Source organism: Corythoichthys intestinalis, chromosome 22 (assembly GCF_030265065.1).
Source record: "Corythoichthys intestinalis isolate RoL2023-P3 chromosome 22, ASM3026506v1, whole genome shotgun sequence".
Taxonomy (NCBI): domain Eukaryota; kingdom Metazoa; phylum Chordata; class Actinopteri; order Syngnathiformes; family Syngnathidae; genus Corythoichthys; species Corythoichthys intestinalis.
In genome coordinates, this window is record NC_080416.1 from 29,041,895 (window position 1) to 29,068,546 (window position 26,652).

Sequence of the window (26,652 nt, forward strand, 5' to 3'; positions counted from 1 at the left end):
CTTACCGAAAAAATTTCCACTACCACCATCCCCACCCCATATCGGACGGTCGTCTTGAAGGGCCTGCGAATAACTATCCTCTGGGACCCCCACCCACCGGACGTTCACCTCGGGGTGTCTGTTTATACTTATCACACCCAGACCCTGTTCACATTTTTTCCGCCGCTGCTACTCCTAATACTTTTATTGAAATGGGTCGTCAAAGTGGTTAACTCATTGTCTGACATCAACAGTGATAGATGTTAAATCCATTTGATGTGGGAGGGATGGCAGCTAATGAACGAAACCCTAACCCACCCACTTCAAATGGATTCGGCGTCTACTACTGATACTCAAAATTAACAGGATGAAACAAGCCACACGATTGGATGTTGACCAGTCAATGGCAGTGAAAGAGTTCATGACAAACTTAGTGTGAATTACAGTACAAATATTTGAGGCAGCTTTTTAAAAGATTTGTATTATCCCCAAAAAATTGAAGCAAATGGAACCAAGACAAAGCAAGTCAGACTTTGAGGGACCCCCCCCCCCCCCCAACTAATATTCAGCGGTGTAGAATTCGACGCAGAACACAAGTTTCCTTCACATTTTTATTTTTCTTATATGAAATGCAACACGAAAAGTTAACAAAAATACAAAACTATCAGCAGTACGCACATTTCTATTCAGGAAAGTTTTTTTTTTTAACATTCACATCCCAATAGTGCAAAAAGAACATGATGGGAGGATAACAAACAACACAACAAATGCAAATCGACCATACAAACAGATTTGTGAACAAACATTACAATTCTAAATGCTTTGGGTGGGTGCAAACATTACAAAAACATTGTTAATGATGAGTAGAAAAAAGTGTAAACAGCATATAACTACAAAAAATACTATTAGCAAAGAAAATGTTAGCAAACTTGCTAACCTGTCCCTTTTGAGTTGTTTTAATGGTGAATAAAATCCCATTTTTATTTTTTATTTGCAAGAATACACTGTATAATAATTTGGAGCACATGAGCTGGTTAACTCATTAGCTGCCATTAAATGCAATGGCATTTATTTTGACTTGGGAGATCAAACTGGATTCGACATCTATTTCCATTAACCCTTTTATGTATGAATTATGACTTATTTTTTACTCTTACAGGGCACTCATTTAAATAATTTACTGCCACTTACAGCGCACGCCCAATCCATTTTGACTTCACAGGGTAAATGAATGTCAGCATGAACATTAACTGTGATAAATATGACCAACAGGGGTTCTAAGATTGAACCCTGTGGAACTCCTTTGACGTGATTAACACCCGATGCTGCCTGTTCTCCAAGTCAAAATGGATTGGATGTCTAATACCGCCAATGGCCCCGAAAGATAAGCATTCAGGACCAGTCTTCCAAGTTTAAATTTGGACGTCTATCGCTTTCAATGTGTACATGAAGGGGGAAAAAAATTGTTAGCATATTATTTGGTCCTGTAACTAATGTGTTTTAATTGTGTTTAATTTCACTAATTTAGCTTTTACTAACATCGTATTCATATTATGAATACATGTATAGAATTTTTAACATTTAAAAAAAAAAAAAAAAAAACTATAATAGCTAATATTTTTTTTGATGACCAAAAAGAGTCACTTGCTCTATCAAGGGTTAAGATTCTTAAGTGTCAAAATGAAATGATGGCTGCTTTTTAAGGTAATTTGAATAAACCTTTTTGACTACATATAACTGGGATGGCAGTGAATGAGTTAATACCGCTTTTACTCAATAATACTTAAATGGAATAATTCAACACCCAAAATACGATGACAAACTTTAGGTGAACAGTTGATGTTCTTCACATCAGGTGATGAACTGACATTATACATGTGCGCACTCTTTGACGTGTTGCAAACTTCGATCATTTCTGGTCTGTCAGAGTGGTCTGGGTGGGACAGACACACTGGAATGGTATACGGGTGGAATAAAGTACGGTGTTGGGTGCGGCCAAGGCGGGACGGTGTAGCCTGAGTACTCTGGGATTCCGCCCGGATGCGGCTGACTGGCCTGTGACAAGTGCGGCGGCCAGATTGCAGGAACGCTTTGGAATTCCGATTGGAAGTTGACTGCCGATTGGAAGTTGACGGAAGGTACGTGATGCTCCGCAGGGTTGATTGGCTGTGGATTGGCCTGATAGGGAATTTGTTGCTTCTCGAACGGCGCAGGCGACCAATCTCGCCATTGCGCGTAGGCTGAATTGTACCACTCTCGAGCAACGGGTGCTTCATTTTGCCAAGTGTTGTCAGGAAATACATCTTTGCTTTGTTGGTCTTGGGACAGTTCCAAATGGGGAGTCACGCTCGAGTCGTTGTCTTCCCGGTCGGTGGGCTCGCACTCAAAGTCTTGGTCTGGCGGACTATCTTGGCTGAAATACGTCCTCTTCAGCAGCAGCGGACCTTCAGTGAGCGGAAGGCTTACCTTGAACACCACCTGAGTTTTGCTTCTGTTTTCCTCCTCCTGCTGCTGCTGCTGCTGCTGCTGCATTTGTTGTTGTTGTTGCTGCTGCTGCTGCCGCTGCTGTTGTTGCTGCTGCTGCTGCTTCTTCAATTTGGAACCTACTGCCAGGATTCGGATATAAAACAAAAAACAAAACAAAAAAAAAAAACGACCGAAAAAAAACTACACACATTGAAGTACCACCAGTGGGTAAATAGTGGACCAAGACGCACCTTTCTTTGCTTTTTTCTTTTTGTGGACTTTAGGGTAGCTCGTATTCCAAAGTGTGGCAATGCCTGCAAGAGAATAAACAGAGAAAATACTGAATTTGAGTGTTCAGAAAGAAGATACTCCAGAATTGGAGGATATTTTATCCTCTCTTGAGATTAAAAAACTACCGGTGCATTCAGAGCAGCTCCTGAGACCTTTGACCTCATCACCCAAAAATTATCCGTTTTCGGACAATAAGGCGCACATGACAATAAGCTGCCAGCTGTCCTCACTGTATTATTGATATTTACACCAAAATATATAAACCTATAACACTTTATTTGGCAGCTGCATCATAAGACTGTCATAAGACCAAACCACCATTAAAGTGCCTGTGACACGAAAAAGCATGTTTATTTAATCATACACGCAGTATTTTATGCTCTTGAATGAAATGGACCACTTGGATGTGTGAAGAAGCGATTGATATATTTATTCAATTTTTTTAATCCCACGCTACGAAAATGACAGACTTCCGGCTTTGGTCTTGCATTGAGGAAGAGGGCGGGAGAAGGAGTCCTCTTCACTATACAGCCGTACTGTTGTATGAGAAGGACAAAGGATTCAGCTGCTTTTGCGGATTAATTCGTTTATTTTTCGCATTACGCCAGCCAAACGGCTGCAGAAAAATCTTGCTGTAAGAGGGAGAGGCGTTGTGCGCCTTTTTGGGATTTTAAAAGGTTCCCATTCACCGGTGGATATTGGCCAAAACAAGACCTACTACTGTGGGACAATGGGACTTACGAGGAAGTGAGTAAACATCGTGTTTTGTATTATGTCAAATACTGGGATCATTTTAATATCTAGGTGGCTTGCATTTTGTGGCTGACATGCTCCTCGTCCCCTCGGCCGACGACCGGCAACTTGTCACACATCCCCCTGCTGGGAGAGCACTATACTCGGCTTATTGCCCTCTTCATGTGCCCGGTGTTCTGTCAAATTTTCCGACCGATCAGAAATTGCAACTTTGTGTTAAAAATAGCCGCGAATACAGCGATTACAAAGTAAACACTACAAACTTTAAATAAAGGACTACTTACGTTTGATCATGGATGGGCATGTAAAAAGCTCTCCTCATACACATATTGTCATGTTAGCTGCATATCAATTGCAGCCGCCCTCCTATGAGTCTCTCGCTGTTTACGACTTTGCCGTGTAGTAAAGCATTATTTTGCCATATTGGTGTTAACCACTTGGCAGCTACACGCTCCTCCGACGTCGGCCGGTTTGTCCGACGGTCATTGTCCAGCTGCTTCCCCACAAACGAGCCCTCTGCCCTCAGCAGGGGAACGACGAGCTCTAACTTGTTCGCCGCCAGGCGGGTTGCCGATCGGCGAAGACAATCGAAAACCCAGTCGTCATGTGAAATGACGAAATGTGCTGCTAGTTATGTGTGATTTTCCGCTTAGAAGACTTTGAAACATCACTCGGTTCAGGTTAGCATGTCGGCTAGCTGTCACGCCTCTTGGTTTGTTTACATTCTCCGAAGCCGGGAAAGGGAAATGACAAAGCCTGACTTAGATGGCATAAAATATCGTTCGGGAGGTGCAACAGTAAAGGTGAAGTCGACAGTTTTGACCATTATGGAGGAATTTTGCCATGTCGACCTGAATAAATGCATTTTTATTATTTCATATTCCATTTAGCACAAGACTTATTTGTCATGACCATGCCATTTATTTAGCTATTGGGGAAAAATACTTGGATAAAAAGAAAATCCTGTAAAAATATTGGAGAGACAGAAACAATTACATTTTGCAGCTGTCTTCGTCGCGATTTCCTTGTTCTGAATAATTCCCCCCCAATGGGCTTAATAGTAAAACCGATGAGCCCATTCTCCTGCTGACGTCATCCACCTGTTGGGGATGCTAGAGCCCTGGAATGGTAGGCGTGGCTAACCAGCAGATTAAAAGACTAATTTATTCTCGTCATCTGCGCTTTGCTAAATTGTTGTATATAGTCGAATCGTCTCAAAATATGATTCTAATTCACATAATAATGTGATTTAAGACTTTTTTTTTTTTAACCTGTCGCACGCACTTTAAGCTTTGTTCCAATTGGCTGCAAAGCTTTATTGCTCCAAGAAGCTTCATTTGGCCCTCATCACTGCTCCCTTGGGAGAGACTGTCAACCTCTGCTGCCACCTGCTGTCAACACTGTTGTCGTACAACATGCCCCCTAGCATGCATTGCAGCACTACAGATGTAAATACCAATCAAAATTCATGTTCTGTGCTACTCATTTCTTCAGTTACTGTTCCATTTTTTTTTTTTAATTAATTGGTAGTCATGGTATTTAGTAACACTTTGACAGTGGTGCCAAAAGACCATCATAATTATGACATGACACTGCCATGATCATGAATGAATGCTTATGACATGTCATTTTGTGTCTTCCGGCTAATCTCTCACTTTTGAATGGGCTTAAAAGATCCGAGCTGGATATAAATAGTGTTAGTGACATAATATGCCGGATGACACTTAATGACATATGTTATAAGCATTCATTTACGTATTCATATTTTCATTTTGTCAACAGAAATAATAAAAACATTCGATAAAAGTTAGATAGATAGAATTGAAATGTAATTACACAAACCAAACACCAGAGAAGGGGGGCGCTGATGTGACGTGAACCCTGGCTCTGAGAGGGTTTTGGTACAGAGGTCAATGTGACTTGTCACATGGATACTGATAGGTACTGATACTGTGGACAGACTTAATTTTCTGGGCCGTAACCTTTAAAGCACTGGCTGTCTTATTTGTCACATTTTGGAAGCTGAACATTTTCTTTTGTCCATTTATTTTGTTGACATTGTCAGACACCATTAGACCTTATGCACAAAAAAGGTTTAACATGTTGCTGAGTGTAAGTTAAAATTAGTTTGTCCATTTGTGGTTATGACATTTTTGGATTGTATGTCTCCCTGAGATTTTGTGCAATGTTGTGCATTTTGATCACTTCATGTGCAATGTACTGCATTTTGTTAGCTTTAAATTTTGTACAATGTTCCTCATATTTGTGAAATGCTGTGTAGTTGTTTGTCACCATGCATGCATCTTTGTTCTGACTTTAAAGATCGGTTAAAACGGGATCTGGTTTTGTCAACTTACACTAAGTGGCAAAAATTAGACTTCAAATTTGAAAAAAAGAATTATTGTGATAATTATCGATACAGACTAGTAAGAACATTTTTTTCGTGATGACAATTTTTGACATATCGCCTAAACTTAGTCCAGTCCAGTGGTGGAACAAATATTAACAGGGCCCGGGTGCGATGAGCATAAATGGGACTCTGGGAATTTTTTTTGCTAACCCCTCCAGACAACTGGCCAGGCAGCTGCCAGAGATATTTCAAACCTTAAACACAATATTATAGCTCCACACATTGTCTTACCCTTCTGTTTGACCCGCCCCTCAACCGGCCACGGCCACTCTACGCCTGCAAACCGGGTCCCTTAGAGCAGTGTTTTTCAACCGGTGTTTTTCAACCGTGAGAGATCGTCAGGTGTGCCGCTAGAAGTTATCCAATGTCGTTTTTTTTTATTTTTTTTATGTCGTCGGGTGGAGTTTGTAACAGTCACCTCCTTAAATTTTGTTTCTTCCCGACATCCACCACGTGGTGGCGCTGCTTTATTTACATTGAATATGTTCTTCTTCTGTTGCTGCTTACATTTATGTTGGAGTTCTGCGAACGCGTGTGTGCGAACCGCTGAGCTCCCGAGTGGTCAAGGTGCATTTATTATTATTTTTTGTGGATAAATGTGCATAAGTGGAAGCTTCTCCTCTTTTTGTTACTTTTATGCACGCATCCTACTTACCACGCGTTACAAGTTGCAGTAGGAAAGGAGGAGTAGGTAGAAGCTTGCGGTCGTGTGCAAATAAGCAATGTATTTCTTGTGTCGCGTTCAAGAACTGCTCAGAATTTTAGCGTTTCAGCTACCTTGCTGTCCCCGAAAATGTAGACCCCAGCACGTCTACTGTACATCATTTGATTAGAGTCGTCAAGTGTCAATATATACGGACGTGTCCTTTCCATTTCATCCATATTTGACACTGTCAATCTTCCCCGTGTTTTACTCCAACATATTGTTGAGGACAGCAAGGTAGCTGATGGCGAAAAATCCGAGCAGTTCTTGAACGTGACGCGAGCAGTTGCATTTGCTCTCGTTTCAAACAAGTCGATTGACTATTTTGTTCGCCTCCATGAAAACAGAGAGAAAAAAGGCAACTTTTTTGAAAAACACTACGAAGGTAAATGAAAAAGCCCTCAAACCTTGTTGCTAAACTTGTTGCTGAATCCAAAAAAGAGGCAATAATACCTGCCTGCAAAGCCATTGTCAGTGAGGTGCTTGCGATTAAAGACATTTCTAAAGTCCCCGTCTGACAATTCTGAGCTTTTGAAGCCTAAATGCTATAAAAAAAATTAAAACAGAGAGAGAAAGAGCTGTTGACGAAGATTCCTGCAAGGATATCGGCTTTGTGTTCATCCATACAGGCTAAAGTTTCACACTGAGTAAGTATAAATATTGAAAAATTATTTAATAATTAAATATACTGTACAGAAAATAATTTTGAAACATTTTTTAGTTTGTGGTGTGCCGCGAGATCGTGCCGTGACACAGAAAAGGTTAGAAAAGGCTATCGTACCCCCAGTACCCCCCTAAGTTGCCCTGCTGGTCCAGTCCAAATGTCTAGCAATACACTTTTTTTTTTTTTTTAATTTTAGCTTGAATTTCTTAAATGAATAAAGTTTGTCCTGTTGATACTGTAGTAACCAGTGTTTGTACTCCTGAGATAAAACCTAACATGGCTTTGCAACCCTGTTACCATGCATGTGTCAAGTAGGCCTGAACGATATATCGTTTAAACGTCGCCATCGCGATGTGCGCATGCGCAATAGTCCCATCGCAAGGACGTGCGATAGTTTTTTCATTTCATTTTTTTAAATCCACAAACGTTTGTTTTGAGGAAGGAGAGAGAAGGAGAGCGCACAGCTGCTTTCCCTCCAGCAAGTCATCGGCTCCTCCCCCTCCCACCGCGGCAGCGGAGTGGAGGGAGGAGGGGCCGAACAGCAGAGCGGAGGGAGGAGGGGCCGTTCTCAAAGTGAAAGCAAGAAAGCAACACGTTGAAGCAAGGAAACGAGGCAAGACCGTCTCCAAAAGGAGTTTTGGAAGTATTTTGGCAAGAAAAAGACTATAAGGGACAAAAAACAGCCCTGTCGACAGTGCCTCGCCATGGTTGCATCAACAAGAAGTAATCTGTCGAACATGTGGGACCATTTAAAACGCAGGTATCTATGCATTCCTGCTAAGACCTTCCCATCAGAGGCTTTTTAGTACAGGTGGGAACATTGTTACGTGCCAACATTCTTGTCTCAAGCCTGCAATAGTGGATAAACTAGTAGTCTTGGCCAAAAACCTATGAGACCCAGTTGAGAATTGCTGAGCAAGGAAGGTGGACGATATGCAGACAAATACATAACACAGCTGGAGGAATGTCTTTTCTTCTTTTTATTCATGTGACAGCTATCAGGAAGGCAGGAAATTTGGTTCTGTTATTCATCAGTTATTTGCAGTTATTCAGGTCAATTATTTTCAAGTTCAATTGAGTTTCTGTTTCTTTTATATTTATTGTAAATCGTATTTTTCAAATAACTATATATAGTACTGCTGCACATAAAGTTTTGACACTTAATATTTTTGTTTAAATATTTTTACAACTTTGTTGCCGTTTTGCAGTTTTATATTGTAATATTTTGTGTAAACAGCTCAGGGGACTAATGCACTTGCACTTTTATTAGTCAGATTTAATATTTAAGTTCAAATATGTTGACAACTTTGTTGTTTTACTGAGGTTTTTATTTATTGTTATAGTTTGTGAACAACTCTTTCATTTGTCATATTTAATATTTTTGTTCAAATATGTTTACAACTTTGTTGTTATTTTACAGAAGTTTTTATTTATTGTTATATTTTGTCAAAAACTTAGGGGACTAATGCACCTGCTCTTTTATTTATCATTTAATGTATTTGCTGCTGTTGAAGTGTAAAATATTGTGTTCAATAAATGATCTATTTTGTGCAGACATGGCTTCCTGGATCCCTTCATAAAGCAATCTTCATCATTCACAAATGAAACGGTATTATATGAATACACTGTGGTCACGGTGTGTCAAGTAAAGTATTTCCAAACAGCTATTCAAGTCATCTAGTGAAAATTTCTTTAAAAAAGATTAAAAAAAAAAAAAATATTATATCGCAATATAATATCGCAATATATTGCAAACCTCAAAAAAATTGCAACAATAGTTTTTTCCAATATCGTTCAGGCCTAGTGTCAAGTATTGTTAATATCAAAAAGATATCATAAAATTCTGATCACGGATATAAATTGAGCTAATCTAACTTTTGACAGTTTATTAACTATTATTGATCAATATGTAGAAGAAGATAAAACATGTGAAGGCTTTTCATTTAAGAATTTAGTCAAAAAGGTCCTCCAATTCTCGAAGCGATTTCCTTGTCATCCAAACCTTAACCTAATTAAAAAAAGGGAGTGTCACTCAGCATCACGCGTATACTTACACCAGTTGTAATTCCTCTTGGCGAGTTGTATACAGAGTAACTGGGAGGCTTTTACCACCTGCAAACCAAGCAGGTGTGACGCAACATCGTCGAACAAGAGGAAGATGATTTAAAAAGCGCGTGACGCCAACCTCCATGTCTCCGCGTCCCTCCTCTCTCTCCACCTCACCGGCCAGCGAATCCATCAGTAGAGCGCGGTTGCTGACATTGGGTTCAGAGGCCTGCACCTGCTCACGCCGAGTTTCCATCTAGAACACACAAGCTCAGGTCAAACTCTTGCTGAACTGTAACTTACTGTCACTATTTTGGGTTAGTATCCACTAAAGCAGTGGTGGGAGTCATACTCTGTCCGCCGTATGATTTTGTGTGTTGATCATGTGCTTTGACTTCATGTTTCCCACAACAGAAATCAGAATATTTACTATGGGTGTAACGGAACATAAAAATCTCGGTTCGGTACATACTAGGGGTCGTGTTAACCGAATATTTTCCGTCGTTGACCGTTTTTTTTACAACGGTGACTGAAAAAACTGAAGTCCATCTGTCATTTTGACAGGTTGCAATTCACACCCCAGACCACAGGGTGGCGAGTGAGCATATTAATTAGCTATTGTCTCTGTTGATGCATGACGTCGTTGGCCTTACTTGGAAAAATGTCAAGGCAACTGAGTGTCCGAAGTTTCTTCAAAAAGCCCCAAAACGACGATGTTGATAAAAGAGGTGAAAAAAGAGGGACTGATGCAGTGAAGGATGACAACGAATCAAGTGAATCGCCGGTTCACTCCTTACTGCGGCGAGCAGTTGAAAACGCCGCCAATTACCAAGAAGGGCAGAATTGGTAACACGGTGAAAGCGGCATAAAGCCAAAAAAGTGGACCAGACTAGCCAAAGCCTGAAATTATTTCAAGGAAAATATGGAGGGTGCCACCACTGTGTGTACTCTTTTTGCTAAGCTGAGCTCGCATACCACGGTAGCACGTCGGCTATGAACGAACACTTGACGCGCCGTCACCCAGGTGTATTTCGGAAGACAACAGGAAACCACAAGCTAGCGGATTGTAAGTCCATACAACTTTCTAATGATTTTTTTAAAAATTGGAAGTTGCCTTTTTGTGCGTCGTATCAACGTGCATTATTATTTAATAATAATAATAAATATATAAATAAATATATATATATATATATATATATATAAATAATGGAATTATATAATATTTTATTATTATTAAATGTATTAGGATCATGGAAGGTCCCACTTAGGGGAAAAAAAAAATATATATATATATCCTGTATATACATAATATAATAAAAATATATATGGAAACACAGTACTGGCCTGCTTCCTGTAACCCATGACTGCACTAATGTTAGTTACTTTATATTATAAAGTATTATTGTGTATATACATATAGTGACTGCATCAAGATATAATCATTTTAAAAATGTAAGTGACTGGTAAAAATAGATTATGACCGGATTTTTATGACCCTGTCAGTCAAAATGACAGACAACGAAAAAGTCTAGCGCAACCTCTGGTACGTACCTCTGAGGTCACGGTTCGGTTCATTTTCGGTACAGTAAGAAAACAAAATGCAAAATATAAATGTGCTAGTTGTTTATTACACACTTTTGTGCTTTCAACAATAGGAACAGTAGCCTATACAAAGCTAGAATTCTGCTCAAAAAATAGCGGGTATTTAAGGTAGGGCTGTCAAAATTATCGCGTTAACGCGCGGTAATTAATTTTTTAAATTAATCACGTTAAAATATTTGACGCAATTAACGCACATGTCCCGCTCAGACTGTATTCTGCCTTTTGGTAAGTTTTACAGCAAGGTTTTTTGTGCTGTCTAACAGCGAACTCTTGTGGTCGCTTTGCGACATGGTTTATTGCTTTCTTGCCAGTTCAATATGGCTGCACGACGTCTCGGGCTGACGCCTACGTTGTAATGTTGTGCTTATATGATCCTTGGACAAGATTTGTCCGTAAGTATGGTTGTTGTAAAGAATGTACGTATTATGTTAGTAAGCGAAATGTTATATTTTTTGTATGAGACGCTTTTTGTTTATGTTTAGTGAACCTGTATAGCGTGCTAAGCTAACGTTGTTGCTAATGCAATGCTTGTGTACTTTTTTTTTTGTAGTTTCACTACGGTCTAAAGAGGACAGTGGTTTAAGGCCATTTTATGAATAAATCAGATGAAAAAGGAAGAAGTCTGATTATTAAGGCGTCGTTCACTAGCTGTCTAGCTTTGGAAAAAGTAGACGCTTCGGAGTGAGGACAGCCTAGACAGATTTAAATGACAGTAGAGTGAAATGCCCACTACAGTCCTTATTCTTATCTTTCCATTCCAACGAATTATTTTACAGAATATATATATATATAATTCACAGAAAAATATCGCATATTTTATAGATGGTTTGAATTGCGATTAATTGCGATTAATTGCGATTAATTAATTTTTAAGATGTAATTAACTCGATTAAAAATTTTAATCGTTTGACAGCCCTAATTTAAAGATAATAATCCAACAACAATTTGCCTTTCAGACCCCGCGTATTGGTCAGCTTTCTTTCTGAAAGAAAGAAGAAAAAAAGTCCTGTGCTACAGAGAAAAGCAATCCCAATGACAAAGATTTAAACATATATTTTACAAATGAAATACCTCAATGAATCATTTTTTTTTCTTATGAACGGTTTTCAAAAGCTTTATTGGTGGATTTTCTCAAGTTAAAGCGCCACACAGAAATTAATAAATTTAATTGTGTAAGCAGGATCTGTGTATTATTCTTATTATTTAATTACAGGTGTTTTGGCTAATTTCAATTTATTTTATTTAAATGGGCCATTATTTAATTATGTGTTTATATTTTACAAATTTGATGTTGAATTCATTTATATTGTATATTTTATGTTGTATAACTTTAGTTCCTATGTGAATATTAGTTCCTACTTGTTTTGTTGTGGTAGGAGGGTTTTGTATTGAACACGGGGCCGCGTTGGTTATTATTGTAGCAGAGAAGACAGCAGTAAATCAACAAAGACAAGTCAACTGTGCCCCGATCTACCACTCAAGAGCTCTGATGGACTCAAAAAGTGGGTTACGATTGCATATTAGCTTGAAAAATCGACCGGATCCACCGTATTCCGTAGATCTACCTTTATAAGGCGCACCATCAATGAACGAGTTTATTTTCATACATCAGGCGCACCGGCTTGATTACAAAGTGCATTAGCACCAGGGGTCGCGTTAACCGAATGTTTTTTGTCGTTGACCGTTTTTTTAAAACGGTGACGGAAAAAACTGAAGTCCATCTGTCATTTTGACAGGTTGCAATTCACACCCCAGACCACAGGGTGGCGAGTGAGCATATTAATTAGCTATTGTCTCTCTTGATGCATGACGTCGTTGGCCTTACTCTGAAAAATGTCAAGGCAACTGAGTGTTTGCCTGGCACGGCCAGACTGTTCTCCCTGTATTTTTCAAACACTGAGAGAAAAGTCTGGGACACAGCCTCTCGAGTAGGTACAAAATCAATCGACAAATCAGATTTGTTTATTTGCGTGACGTTTTCTTCATGAGCAACGTCACTCTTGCGCGCAGAAAGTCGTCTCTACAACAACACGGATGGCGGACGGGAGAGCCGAGAATATGCTACAATCCGCGGTAAATTCAGTTTTAAATGTGCTAAAACACATCGACACGAGTCATTGACAACAGTCTGTCTCGCGCTAGCCATGTTGAATAAACTCCGTTCTCCTAGTATGTTTACTTCCTCGTCCTGCCCTCGTCGCTTTGCTAACGGCACATCTGCCCGTCGCTGATTGGTGCACTCCGCTGTCTGTTTGCCTCTTGTTAAGCTTGTTCAGACAGAATATTAATTAAAAATGAATGAAAACTAAGTACTATTGAATATGTCATTATTATCATTTTAAAAATGTAAGTGACAGGTAAAAATAGATTATGACCGGATTTTTACGACACTGTCAGTCAAAATGACAGACAACGAAAAAGTCTAGCCCAACCTCTGATTAGCACATTAGTACATTTCTTCTTTATCTTTTAAATTTTTATTTACCTATTTATTCATTCTACTTGAATTCATAAGTTTAAACTCAATTATTAATCAAACTACTTTAAACTACTAATACTTAAACTACTGTAAGTGAAAACATTAGCTACTTGACTACAGTAGCTTTAATAGAAAAATCCTTTTTAAATAATTTAAAAACATTTTGTTTTTATGCAAAAAAACAAAAACAATAAAAGATACATATATAAAAATATTTCCTGTGTGTCCTTTTTTTAAATGATTCAGTTTTGATTAACTATATTGTCAGGGAAGCCCAAGTTTTAACTCCAAGACAAGTGTTACCTCGATAGCTCGATTAGAGAAATAAATACGACCCCAACCATGGATTGCTTTGCTTCGAAGGCTTTATGAACAAGAGCTCTCGGGTACAAACGCAGAGCCACGCACAAAGCGTCCTTTTCCGCATGTGGACAAGAGAGAAATGCAAGGCGTGCCTCTATTTATGGGTTGAAATCATAGAAACAAAACCGAAACTTACTATAGCATATCCTGGTTAAAACATCTCAATTTACAGAAAAACATCTCTAATAGGGGAAAACCACCTCAAGTTATGACCTTGAACACCGGCTCTGGCTAGAACGAAGATAAGCTCAGTCTGATAAGCCACAGACGCCCATTGTATTCATTCAGGGCATATTAGAAAACAGGAACATAACAGTCCATATTTGGGCATATTGTGATGCAGTCTACAATCATCAAGGCCATCCATGGTAAGGCACACTCAAACAGATTAATATAGCAATGACGCTCTATGCTACAATGTTCTCATGCAAGCATAACAAAAGCATACAAAATGTATAATGGTTGTGTTTTAAGCATGAATAAAATTCTCTCACACATATATATATTTTAAAAGATAAAATAACATTTAAAATATTTGCTATGGGGACTCACAAAGAGGATTTGGTCCATTTCTAGGTCAGTAATGTCAAAACAACTAATCACCCATCAAATATTTCTTGATTACTCTGATAATCAATTAGTTTTTTATTGGTCAATTAATCGTGGCAGTCCTACAACGACGTGGGCCACGATAAAGATGTGTCTGATACCTCTAAGTTAAAAATGCGCTCACTAGCTGCCTGTCAATTAATGCATCTTTCTCTCTGGTGGTTACTGACCAGGTAGCTGCGCATGTGAGTGGCGCTGCTGACGTGCTGGATGAAGAGCCGCGTGATGACTCGCGTCCGACAGCAGTGGCACAGGAAGCAGTAAGTGCGGTCATCATCATCGCAAACGCACTCGGTCACCCTGAAGAGACCTGCAGAGTTGGACAACATACCTACATCATTGTTCTAACTAGGCAAACATGATTTTTAAATGATTATTTATGACTGGTTTATGGTTTCATTTAAATTCAGGAATTGCTGGTGTCAAAGCTGCATGGTTGCTAATATTAGCTACAGTATGTTTGGGGTTGTTTTTTTTTTTTTAGTTTTTTTGGGGGGGGCGGTAGTTTCCCAACTTATACAGTGTACTGCAATTTTTCATTATTTTTAAACATCATTTTTCTTTCATTTAAATACTGTATAGGTATGAAATTGATGGTCCCTACTTATATACTGTTCAAAAAACAGCCTAATCTCTGACATTCAGTATTTTCTTTTTATTACTTGAACATCAACGACAGCACTTTGTTCAAATACTATTCTTCCAACATTAAAGAAAAATACTTCCTAAAGGAAAATACGGTATATAACTATACTTCATTTATTTTTACAAATGCACTATATCTCACCAAAATGGTGAAATTAGATTATAAAACAAAGAAAGTATATATTTGATGTACCTTTTCATTTTTAATACTCTAATATTATCTAATATTGTGTAAAATATTTTGAAATGGTTACTAGAAAGACATAAAAAAATGAAAAAAAAAAAAAAAAAATCATTTACAATCATTGTACATGTTTGGTGCAGTTTCTTAGGCCAAAAACATCTCCTTTAGTAGCAAAAACAAAGCACTATTGGGGAAAAAAAATACATTTACTTGAACAAACAACATTCACATCACACAAAAGATCGCGAGGAATGTAGCAACTGAACTGACCAATGAGAGGTCTCGAACCCCTGTAGCGATCTCGCAAAGTGTGGCCAAAACTCGGACTGCTTTCCATGGAATTCCAACCATTTCCATCTGTACCGGCCACCACCTTGTGACAGATCGTGACCACCCTGTGCTTGCCCTCCTCATTCTCATTCTCGTCGTTCAAGGGGCTCTCTGGCCCGTCGGGTCCGTGCATCATTGATTTGACCAAACCTATTGCTTAAAAAAATATCAACATTAAAATCAAAGTAGCTGCAACCATAATGGTGTGTTCAAGGGCATAGTCATTATTTACCTTCACTGTCACTGGTGCACTTCAGCCTCTCAAACGCAGATTCCTCAGCTTCGAACAACTTGCAAAAGAAAACCCGCAAAAACAAAATATTCACTTCATTAACAATGTTGCCCTGCTCTTTATTGTCAAGTATTTCCTTTGTATTAAACGACTGACCTTGATGTTGCCAGGGCCCTCCTTTTTCTCCAGTGTCCTGGCAATGTCCATCAAGGGCCAGGCCAGAAGGGACATGTCCACACCGCTCTGGTTCACGCCCGACAGCAAGTGGGGATGCCGGGCTTTCTGTCCAGTAAACAACAAAGCATCTTAGCGGTGTCATTAGCAGTATAGTAGAAGTAAGGCAGTTTCATTAATCGATTTTATACAGAAACCGATATTTCCGGTAAAAACGATGTTAAAAACGTTAAAATTGGTCCATGTGATTTTCAAAACTACACAATTTTTGGTTTATCCAAGCCACCGTAGTTTCCTTTGCATGTCTTCAATCTTCAAGCAAGACGGCAGTCCATTACATAAAATAGAAATTCATTTTTGACCTCGGTGGTACAACACTTAATCCTGTAAGTGCCAAAGTCGCAAAACTGCGCCAATGTTGCTGACTTTAACAAGCCAGAGATTCAAATATGGTGCCTAAAGTACTACCGTAATGTCCCAAATATAAGGCGCACTCCAAATTTACTTGTAAAATCTTGGGAAAATTATTGTACCCGTGTATAACGCGCACCCTAATTTTAGCACCAATAAATACAGGAATACAAAAAAACAGAGCTCGTGCACAGATACAGAAATGTGATTTTACTGACTGGTGAAACACAGCACAAGCACAGCACATTGGTAGTTCAAAACATTACAGTAAACTGACAATATGTACAGTAATAATCCAGGAGAAAACAAAACACGTGGCTTTTCTTTTGATGTGGCTGCTGTATAACTTGCTCGTTTCATCATGATGAATAAATGTTTCTTCCATGGATAGATACGGTAAAATAAAAGTGAGGCTAGAAGTCGGAAAACCGAAAGCACGCATCGCTGTAGACTAACAAGAGGAACTATTGTTATTTGTGTTTGAGTTTCCCGAGGGACAGATATAGTTGACAGACACAGAAAGTCTGTGTTGTGTTACATTTCTTACGGTCAGAGTTGCAGAGTTGCAATAAACGTTGACTCAAATGAGTTTAAGAAACTAAATTCTGTGCTTTATGAAGAGTGGAAAAAAAGCAGACAAAATCAATCGACCAATCAGAGTGAAGTATTACCGTGTAACAAGTTATAACAGAATTTACCAGCGGAACTTATGTTGGCACGTTGTATAGTTCCCGGGGGGAGGTATTTTGTTGAGGGAACAGCCGGAAATATAGTTATATTCCGCGGGTTGCATGTGAGACGGACACTGCTACCATATTTTGTTGCAGCCTAAATGTCAATAAAGCAACGCGGATTAGCACCGTTGTTTGATACTCCGCCTCCACCTCCTTCTCTAGCTCGCCACGACCGAAACAAAATGGTGACATCACGTACCTTAATGGTCGGCAACAGATCGCCGCATACGTTTCTTCAACACAACATGGCCGTGTCAATTAAAAATAAATAAATAAATAAATCGCTCTTAATATATATACATATATTTACATTTCTGTCTCCATCCCTGTACCCGTTTATAATGCGCACCATGATTTTACAAGTTGATTTGGGGGAGAAAAAGCGCGCGTTACATTCGGGAAAATTACGGTAGTTACTACACCAAACTTTGCAAAAGATGGAAGATGTCTGTCTCATAACCCCCCTGCTGCTGCGAGGCTAAAACTATAAAACGCATGTATATAATTGTATGCATATTTTAAGTGCATTTTAACCACGTTTGGTGATGCAGTTGAAAGCGCAATGCCAATGTGTTACGGTCGATATGTGAACAAACCATTCCACTGAATTGCAATGGTTTTTTTTGTGTGTGTTTGTTTGTTAAAACTGTATTTCAAGACTGTCTCTTTGCAAGACTCTACATTTACAGTGCTGGCCAAAAGTATTAGCACCCCTGCAATTCTTTCAGATAACGCTCAATTTCTCCCAGAAAATGATTGCAATTACAAATGCTTTGGTAGTAATATCTTCATTTATTTTGCTTGCTATGAAAAAACACAAAAGAGAATGAAAAAAAATTAAATCATTATCATTTTACACAAAACTCCAAAAATGGCCCAGACAAAAGTATTGGCACCCTTTGAAAAATCATGTGATGTGTCTCTAATTTGTGTAAATAACAGCACCTGTTACGTACCTGTGGCACATAACAGGTAGCCTGGAACTCCAGACTCACTGCTGTTCTAGCTATAGAGTCTGGGACCCAGCTCCTTATTGGCCACTCGAACGAAATCGTCAGTGCAATCAAAACAGTGATGAGTCAGGAGTTCCAGGCTACATACAGTAACAGGTGGTGGCAATAACTAAATCACACAACTTTAGACAAAATAACTGCGAACAAAAGCTTCTGGTAGCCATCAATGAGTTTCTCACAATGCTGTGCTGAATTTTAGGCTATTCTTCTTTGGCCAATTGCTCCAGGTCTCTGAGATTTAAAGGGTGCCTTCTCCAAACTGCCATTTTCAGATCTCTCCACAGGTGTTCTATGGGATTCAGGTCTGGACTCATTGCTGGCCACTTTAGAAGTCTCCAGTGCTATCTCTCACACCATTTTGTTGTGCTTTTTGAAGTGTGCTTTGGGTGATTGTCCTGCTTAAAGACCCATGACCTCTGAGGGAGACCCAGCATTCTCACACTGGGCCCTACATTATGCTGCAAAATTTGTTGGTAGTCTTCAGACTTCATAATGTCATGCACAAGGTCAAGCAGTCCAGTGCCAGAGGCAGCAAGCAACCCCAAAACATCAGGGAACCTCCGCCATGTTTGACTGTGGAAACAGTGTTCTTTTCTTTGAAGGCCTCCTTTTTGTCCCTGTAAACTCTGCTGATGCCTTTTCCCAAAAAAGCTCTACTTTTGTCTCATCTGACAAGAGAAAATTCTTCCAAAACATCTTTGGCTTTCTCAGGTAAGTGATGGCAAACTCCGGCCTGGCTTTTTTTATGTTTCTTGGTCAGAAGTGGGGTCTTCCTGGGTATTCTACGCTTTTCATTCAGATGCCGACGGAAAGTAAGGGTTGACACTGTTGTACCCTCGGACTGCAGGACAGCTTTAACTTGTTTGGATGTTAGTCGAGGTTCTTTATCCACCAGCCGCACAATCTTTTGTTGAAATCTCTCGTCAATTTTTCTTTTGCGTCCACATCTAGGGAGGTTAGCCACAGTGCCATGGGCTTTACACTTATTGATGACACTGCGAACGGCAGACAGGAACATTCAGGTCTTTGGAGATGGACTTCCATACTTCCTCACAATTTTGCTCCTCAGACAGTTCTTTAGTTTTCTTCCTTTTCTCCATGCTCAATGTGGTACCCACAAGGACACAGGACAGAGGTGCGATTTAGTTATTGCCACCACCTGTTATGTGCCACAGGTAAGTAACAGGTGCTGTTGATTACACAAATTAGAGAAGCATCACATGATTTTTCAAATGATGCCAATACTTTTGTCCGCCCCATTTTTTGTTTTGTGTAAAATGTAGGGCTGTCAAAATTATCGCATTAACTGGCGGCAATTAATTTTTTTAATTAATCACGTTAAAATATTTGACGCATTTATGCCCCGCTCAAACTGATAAAAATGACAGCACAGTGTCATGTCCATTTGTTACTTGTATTTTTTTGTTGTTTTGTCGCCCTCTGTTGGCGCTTGGGTGCGACTGATTTTATGGGTTTCAGCACCATGATCATGCATTGTGTAATTATTGACATCAACAATGGCGAGCTAATTTTTTTGTTTGAAAATTTTACAAATTTCATTAAAACGAAAACATTAAGAGGGGTTTTAATATAAAATTTCTATAACTTGTACTAACAGTTATCTTTTAAGAACTACAAGTCTTTCTATGCATGGATCGCTGTAACAGAATGTTAATAATGTTAATTCCATCTTGTTGATTTATTGTTATAATAAACAAATACAGTACTTATGTACAGTATGTTGAATGTATATATCCGTCTTGTGTCTTATCTTTCCATTCCAACAATAATTTACAGAAAAATATGGCATATTTTATAGATGGTTTGAATTGCGATTAATTACGATTAATTTATTTTTAAGCTGTGATTAACTCGATTAAAAATTTTAATTGTTTGACAGCTCTAGTAAAATGATTATTTTTTTCCACATTCTCTTATATGTTTTTTCTTTACAAGTCAAATAAATAAGGATATTACTACCGAAGCATTTTTAATTGCAATTATTTTCTGGGAGAAATTGAGCATTATCAAACAGAATTGCATGGGTACCAATACAGCAGTGTATCTGTTAAAAAGTCAGTACCGGAGAACTGTAGCGTGAAACACAGGATATTTCTACAGCTGTTAGGCATTAATTTAGTGGACGCCGCCTCCTACACTGAGGAAGAGAAGCAGTCAGGCCGAAAAGGTGGCACTCACGATGTAGTTGTAACGGTGGAGGCTGCCCATGATGTGGTTGCGCATGTCGCTTTTGTTTAGCCGACATACACACACCTCGCAGAGGTACACAGCCTCGCCACCCACGGGGGAACCTGCCGTTACGCATTCCGTGATGCAACGCAGACCTGGAGGAATGCAACAGAGGATCAAAACTTTTCAAAGCTAATCAAATGATAAAACAGATAATGTTTGTTAGTACCAATGATTGGCTGCAGTCTGTTCTTGTTGTTGAGGTACACCTTTAAGGACTCAAACAGCTCACTGGACAGACCTAAAAAAGACAAGGTCAGCATTAAAGTGTTTTCACACAGCAGATTTCAAAGTTAGACATTTCCGCACCTCTTTGTGTTCCATGCTGCATGTTGTTTAAATGTGGTCTGTGGGCCTGCCAACTGCCAGGAAAGGGCGGTTAAAACCCTGATAAGATATAAGACATTTATTATGACTCACACGCAACAATGTGGCCTTGGTTGTGGTTTCAGGGTTTATACCGCAATTCTCAAAGTAAAATTAACACCTTAAGGCAAACTTTTAGACAATTTTAGTCTTAATAGGACACATTGATCAGACTAAACAATAGAGGTGGGAATCCTGGGGAACCCAACAATTCGATTACAATTCAGAGGCTACTATTCGATTTTAAATCTATTATTAATGCTCCCGCACCACTTTTAATGTTTCATACATTAGTTCTAAAATTGTTCAAAAATCCACTCAGGCTAAACCAAACTACTATTTCAATATGAAGTTAGCAGTTAAAAACAGTAAATAAAATACTCAAGTCCCAAGTCAGCAGCTTTAAACTACATTCAATTAATTTAATGTTGTGAATAGGGATGGGAATCGAAATCCGATTCCAATTCGGAACCGGTTCCGAGTGTTTCGAGGCCTCGACATCACAATGAAAAAGCCTTAACGATCCCTTTAACGATTCCTAAAGACGCATATTGCGTCGTGACGTGCCTTGTTGTCCAGACGCATCAAACTACCATGGCGCCAAGAACCACTCGCTCCAAAGTTTGACTACACTTCACCAGGAAAGAGTGTGAAAATGAAAGGTTACGACGGGTAAGCACGAGCATTGCAGCCATAAACATAACAATGACAGCACGTAGGTTCAAACGCTCGAAAGTGTCTTCACTTCACGAGGAAAAATTACAACAAAGCGACTTGCAGTCATTGCAAGGTGGAGGTAACTGCATCGGGAGGGAATACGACTGCGCTGTCCTCACAGAGAGGCTAAAGCTCAGTTCTGGCTATACAGCTAGCTAAACTCCCAAATGACGATGTAGAAGACGTTGGTATAATTTGCTGACTTTATTCAACCATCACTTGAAGAGTGAAACTAAGAATAGAAATGAAACAAATCAATTTCGTCCCCAATAACAAACAGGTTTGCATCAAAGTAAATCAGCGATGATTAGCTGCTAATAACAGTATGGTTACCATTCGTTCGCTAGCATTAGCACATCGTTCAAATCACTACACAACTGGATTTAAGTGTCCGATCGCGAGTGGAAACACAACAACAACACAAAAGATGATACATACAGGCGTTGCCTCTGTAAATATTAACATTAACAAAGAACGTAGGCTCGTAGAAGTGTTTCCCTCTCTCACTTCGCTCGCTCACTCGCTTGGATGCGGCATTTCTTCGGGTGCCCAAACTGCGGCCCGCGGCCCAAATACGGCCCGCCTCCACATTTGGTCCGGCCATTTTGAATTGTTTTTTTTTTCTCAATCGTGTTATTTATTTCCTGGCCTTTTTCCTTGAAGAATTCAGAGAAGGTTATTTGGTTATTATCTATTTATTTAATAGTGTTTTTATTATTAATTATTATTATTATTATATTATTATTTTTATTTTATTTACTTTCATTCCGTGAAGAATCCAGAAAGGGTTATTTGATTGTGGCTTTCTGAAAAACAATATTTTTTTTACATTTATGCACTTCTGCAATCATCACACTTTTTCTGTTACAAACTGACCCCGGCCCCTCATCAGAGAAGGGAAAAGTTATGTGGCCCTCACAGGAAAAAGTTTGGGGACCCCTGCTTTAACACATATTGCCAAAGGCAGAACAACAACCTATCTGCCAAAATATACCAATATGTTTTATTTCTCTTAGATAAATGTTTCGGTAAAATGTTACACATTCTTGTGTATTTGCCACTTATTGCCACAGTTAACATTGAGGCTTTGGGCCTCTTTTGATTTCGTTGTGAGTTTGTAAGGTTGTGAGTTCTGATTAAACAAACTCGATGCCAATCAAAATGTTTGTTCTTCTTTTCCCCCCAAATTAGAATCGATAAGAGAATCGATAAAGAATCGAATCGTTAAGCAATATCGGTAATGGAATCGGAATCGTAAAAATCCTATCAATTCCCATCCCTAGTTGTGAATCAACCGTTAAAGTTGTTAAAATTGTTCCTGTTTTTCCGTAATTTCCCTTCTGTCTACTTTCGACATGAGAAAGTTTTAAAACTGCTTCATCATTTAAAGATGAGGGGGGGGCGCAGCGCCACCCATCCCTCCTCCCGCAGCCCAGCAAAGAAGCTATCGTCACCGGGATCCGGGGGGCCACCCGCGCTCCCGTCAACTGGCCCTCAGGGATGGGAAGCACCTCCAACCTCACGCCCGCCCCCGACCCCATTCAGCCCACTCGGCCCACGAGCCATAGCCCCACAACCGACACAGCACGCCACGGGACCCACAGCGGCCCACCAAGCCCAGGCCAGAGCAGGGTCCCACGCCGGAGTAGGCGACATCCAGCCGATACACCGGCGTCCAGCCGGCGACCCACGGCGGAGTGCAGGGCGGATACCCAGGCAGAGAAGAAAGGGGAAGGCAGAAGCAGGAGAACGCTGAGGAGCCCCGGCCTCCTCACACTCCCGTGGCCGGCAGGCCAGGCAGAGGGGAGGCCACGCCCCGGGAGCCACACCATAGAGAAAAAGTGTGAGACCCACCTACAACTCTATTACTGTGGCTGCCAGGCAGCCATTACCTAGCACCCTGATGGGATTGCGTGGGGAGGGTAGTGCAATGTATGCATTAAAATAGGAGAGCTCGGCTTGGGGCAGTGGGACCGCTGCATGGAATTTCTACCCAGCCGCCCGTCCCACCGCCCTTTGCCGGAGCTCTCCCGTGGAGTATGATGTGTGTGGTGCGTTAAAAAAGGCGCAGGAATGGCGAGGCCTGCCGTGAGGAGGTAACTGTGAGCACCTCCCCCCAACAGGTCCCTTCCATCCCACAACCTTTTTAAAGGCCGTTTCAATGAAGGGTTCAGCGGCAACCTATTCATTGTGTATTGTGGTGTCCGTAACTACGCGCGGCCCCCTTAAGAGACGAGCTGTGACGTAGAAGGAAGCGAGAAGGAGAACGGGCGAGATAGCGAGAAACAGCAGTCACATGTTGCAGCAGCCCACTGTTATTTTGTTGTTGTTTTTCTTTATTATTGTTGCCACAATAAAGTGGGTAAAACAATACCGACTCCTCTCCTTCCTCCAATCCGGGGCATTACAGTATTTTGGACCGGACTTTTCAGCGAACGTGAGCGGCGGACGGCCGTCTTGGACAGAACGGCAAGTTTGAATGAATTTGCGCCGAGAGACGGGGCCCAAAATAGAGCCTTGCTCTATTTCAGAGCGCCATCGCGCTAACGTCAACAACTAATCCAATAGCAGAGGGGCAGGCGTACTTATATCTGTGCTATCAGGCTGTTTCAGCAGACGGAAAAATGCCACCACGGCAGATGAAACCTTGGTAAATGCGCTTTTTCAAGTTTCGCGAGCTCTGGGACACTCGAAAAATGACTCATACCTCTCCTTGCTAAGCTAAATGATACCTCGACGTGCATTTACCATGTGGAAATGTAGTTCACGAACAACAACAAAAAAAAAAACTATTGACCTTCTCACCGAAAATAGTAAAACTCTTTACACTGCTATTAGAATTTCCCCCTAGTCCTCTCTCTTTAGTCAATTTACTCAAGAAAAAACCTTTGTCAATATGACGGACATTTTGAGTCTAAACTGTCTAGCCGCATCTGCTCGTGTTACCATGACAACTTCCTGTGTTCAAAATGTAAAAATGAAATATGAACCTAGCTGGTGAGACTGACACACGTTAAAGATTTGTTAATAATAAATTCAAATTGATCAGCAACATTCATTCATGAGGACTATATGCCAAAATTTTTTACCGAAACCCCCCCCAAAAATGAATAAAACAAAAATGACAGTGTCATCAGTGGACAACGCGACAAGTTTTATTGTTGCTGCCTGCAGTATCAGCTCCTTTGTTATGGTGTGGGGTTATTTTGTACTGAGCAACTTGGTATGCCACCTTATATGATGCTAACAGTGGTCACTGGCTTACTGATGTAGCAATTGACGGGACGATTGTTGGAACTGTTTGGCACGTTTTCGCTGGAAAAAAAAATCAAGCGGCTTATCAATGTGATTGGGGTCTAATGTCTTTAAGTGACGTGTTTATCGATTTGCTTTCCTGCTGTCCGCTGCAAATAATTTTAGACACAGTAAACAGACTGGTCTTTCCTCGTCTCCCACTGTATTATAACTCAAAGCCAAAAGCTACATACGCTTTGTCATATTTACTCGTTTTAGCTTTTCCTATCTCCACTGCTCTTTACTGTGTGCTCTTGTTTGGTTTAAAAAACTGCACACACACTGTAAATGAGAGCGTCACTGCCACCCAGTGCATTTGCACTTTATTCTAGTACGGCAAAAAATTATGTTCTCTGGGGGGCACTATTTGAGAAGTACTGCTGTATATCGTTAGTTATTTATCAAACAGTATCGCAGTAATCACGCAATAGCTGTATTGTATGCACACTGCATTAGTATCCATTGAATCGGTATTGACACAATTACATAAAAATATCACTATCTTATTTATTTACTTCTTTATTAAGTACTAACATGGACACATTTGTCTAGCAATTGTCACGTGATCACTTCACCAATATAGAAATAAATGAATTGAAATGTTAATTTCTTCATATCAAGTTTCTCCTACATGAATTGTACATCGATATCTTCATTATCTTATGTTCTCGTAACAATGACGCACACACTATCCGTGTCAATGCCAACTGGATTTAAAAAAAAATCTTATTTATTAACTGGTTGCCAGTGATGGTGGTAGGACGTCCAATCCATGTTGACTGGGAGAGATTACAAAAGGATATTGTCACGTATTGTACATGACAAGACAATTATTTCGCAATTACTGTATTGGTTCCGCTGCTTTATTGAATTACCTCAAGTAAAATAAAATTATAATTTCATTGCATTCCCTTTCTTGCTCGCGTCGGTCTAATTTTAATAATAGTTTCTTTCAATTATGGCGATTATTACACAATCACCACATCTGCATCAATACAATACATAACATGCATCTGGATTAAAATAATGTTCATATGATTGGTATTACAAGTATTCAAAATGGTGTCGTGTAATTCACTCATTCATACAAACTGATTATCATACAATCACTATAGAAATTGGTATCAGTGTGATTGCTCTGCAATTTGCTGGTGCCATTATCAAGCCTTATTAGTTCAATTTATAGTATTTTTAGTCAACAAAATTAGGCGTGAATGAACTTTAAAAAGTGACTTTTTGTTTTAACCTTATTTGTGGCTGCAGGTGACTCATTACATACACAGGATGGCGCTAAAATCCCATCAAAAAAGAGAGCAAATCTCTAAACGCTCAACAAACGGTGTGTTTTTAAGACATTCATCGAAAAAATTTACTCTTGGCATTTGTTCTGTGAACATTTTCATGAGTTCGGATTGCCAATTAAAGAAAAAAAGTTTATTGGGAAGAGTGAATTATCATTGAGGAGTTCATGTGTTGAAAAACACGTACGACCAGTTGTTGAGTTAAAAACACCAACATTCCCATTATTTATTCGTTATTTTTTTAAATTAGTAGTGGTGACATTAACGAGTGGGTTGAGCAACACGTCAACAGTGTTCATGTTGAAATATCAAGCTAGGTTGCATTTCGCCCCACGTTAATCAAACCGAAACTAGCGAAAAAAGGGAAAATTAAGTTGCTACTTACCGCCGAAAAGGTGAAACTTCGCTGTGTGTCCCACGCAAGCACCTAGGGACGGTGGAAAAAAATATACTTTTCAAAAAAGCTCCACCTTTTCCGAGTAAATCGAAACCCGCGTGGATAAAGTTTGGGCAACTGCTGAGTGGCAAACTTCTTGAGACAACTTCCGCCCTTTCGCCAAGACGCGCATGCGCTTTAGGGAAACACGTCCATTCGGTACAATAGTTTTTCTTTTTTTTTTTTTTTTTAAATATTTA

At 39.7% G+C, this 26,652-nt stretch overlaps 1 protein-coding gene across 5 annotated transcripts; it reads right to left on the reverse strand.

Moving 5' to 3' along the window:
- Positions 1-585: 585 nt before the first annotated feature.
- si:ch211-199g17.2 (uncharacterized) lies at positions 586-26,652 on the reverse strand. Of its 5 annotated transcripts, none has more exons than XM_057828447.1 (12): positions 26,402-26,652; positions 20,648-20,725; positions 20,508-20,579; positions 20,288-20,433; positions 15,913-16,038; positions 15,757-15,814; positions 15,465-15,674; positions 14,536-14,675; positions 9,452-9,568; positions 9,321-9,378; positions 2,655-2,759; positions 586-2,582 (listed from the first exon to the last, which is right to left on the reverse strand). In XM_057828447.1, exons 2-12 carry the CDS (start codon positions 20,667-20,669, stop codon positions 1,903-1,905), a joined length of 1,734 nt encoding a protein of 577 aa, XP_057684430.1. In that variant the 5' UTR covers positions 20,670-20,725; positions 26,402-26,652; the 3' UTR covers positions 586-1,902. The 5 variants fall into 5 exon arrangements, with proteins under 5 accessions (XP_057684430.1, XP_057684429.1, XP_057684428.1 ...); XM_057828446.1 differs by having other exon boundaries at positions 15,465-15,680; positions 20,648-20,700; positions 26,402-26,647; XM_057828445.1 differs by having other exon boundaries at positions 15,465-15,680; positions 26,402-26,643.

What these genes read in the sequence shown, in the direction of transcription:
- si:ch211-199g17.2 (XM_057828446.1), bottom strand. Translation starts at nt 20,669, where the DNA reads ATGCAGCATGGAACACAAAGAG. An exon ending in GGGTTCGAGACCTCTCATTG is followed by an intron (nt 14,676 to 15,464) that starts GTCAGTTCAGTT and finishes CCAACTCTGCAG; the next exon opens with GTCTCTTCAGGGTGACCGAG. An exon ending in CTCACATGCGCAGCTACCTG is followed by an intron (nt 9,569 to 14,535) that starts GTCAGTAACCAC and finishes TGTGTGTTCTAG; the next exon opens with ATGGAAACTCGGCGTGAGCA.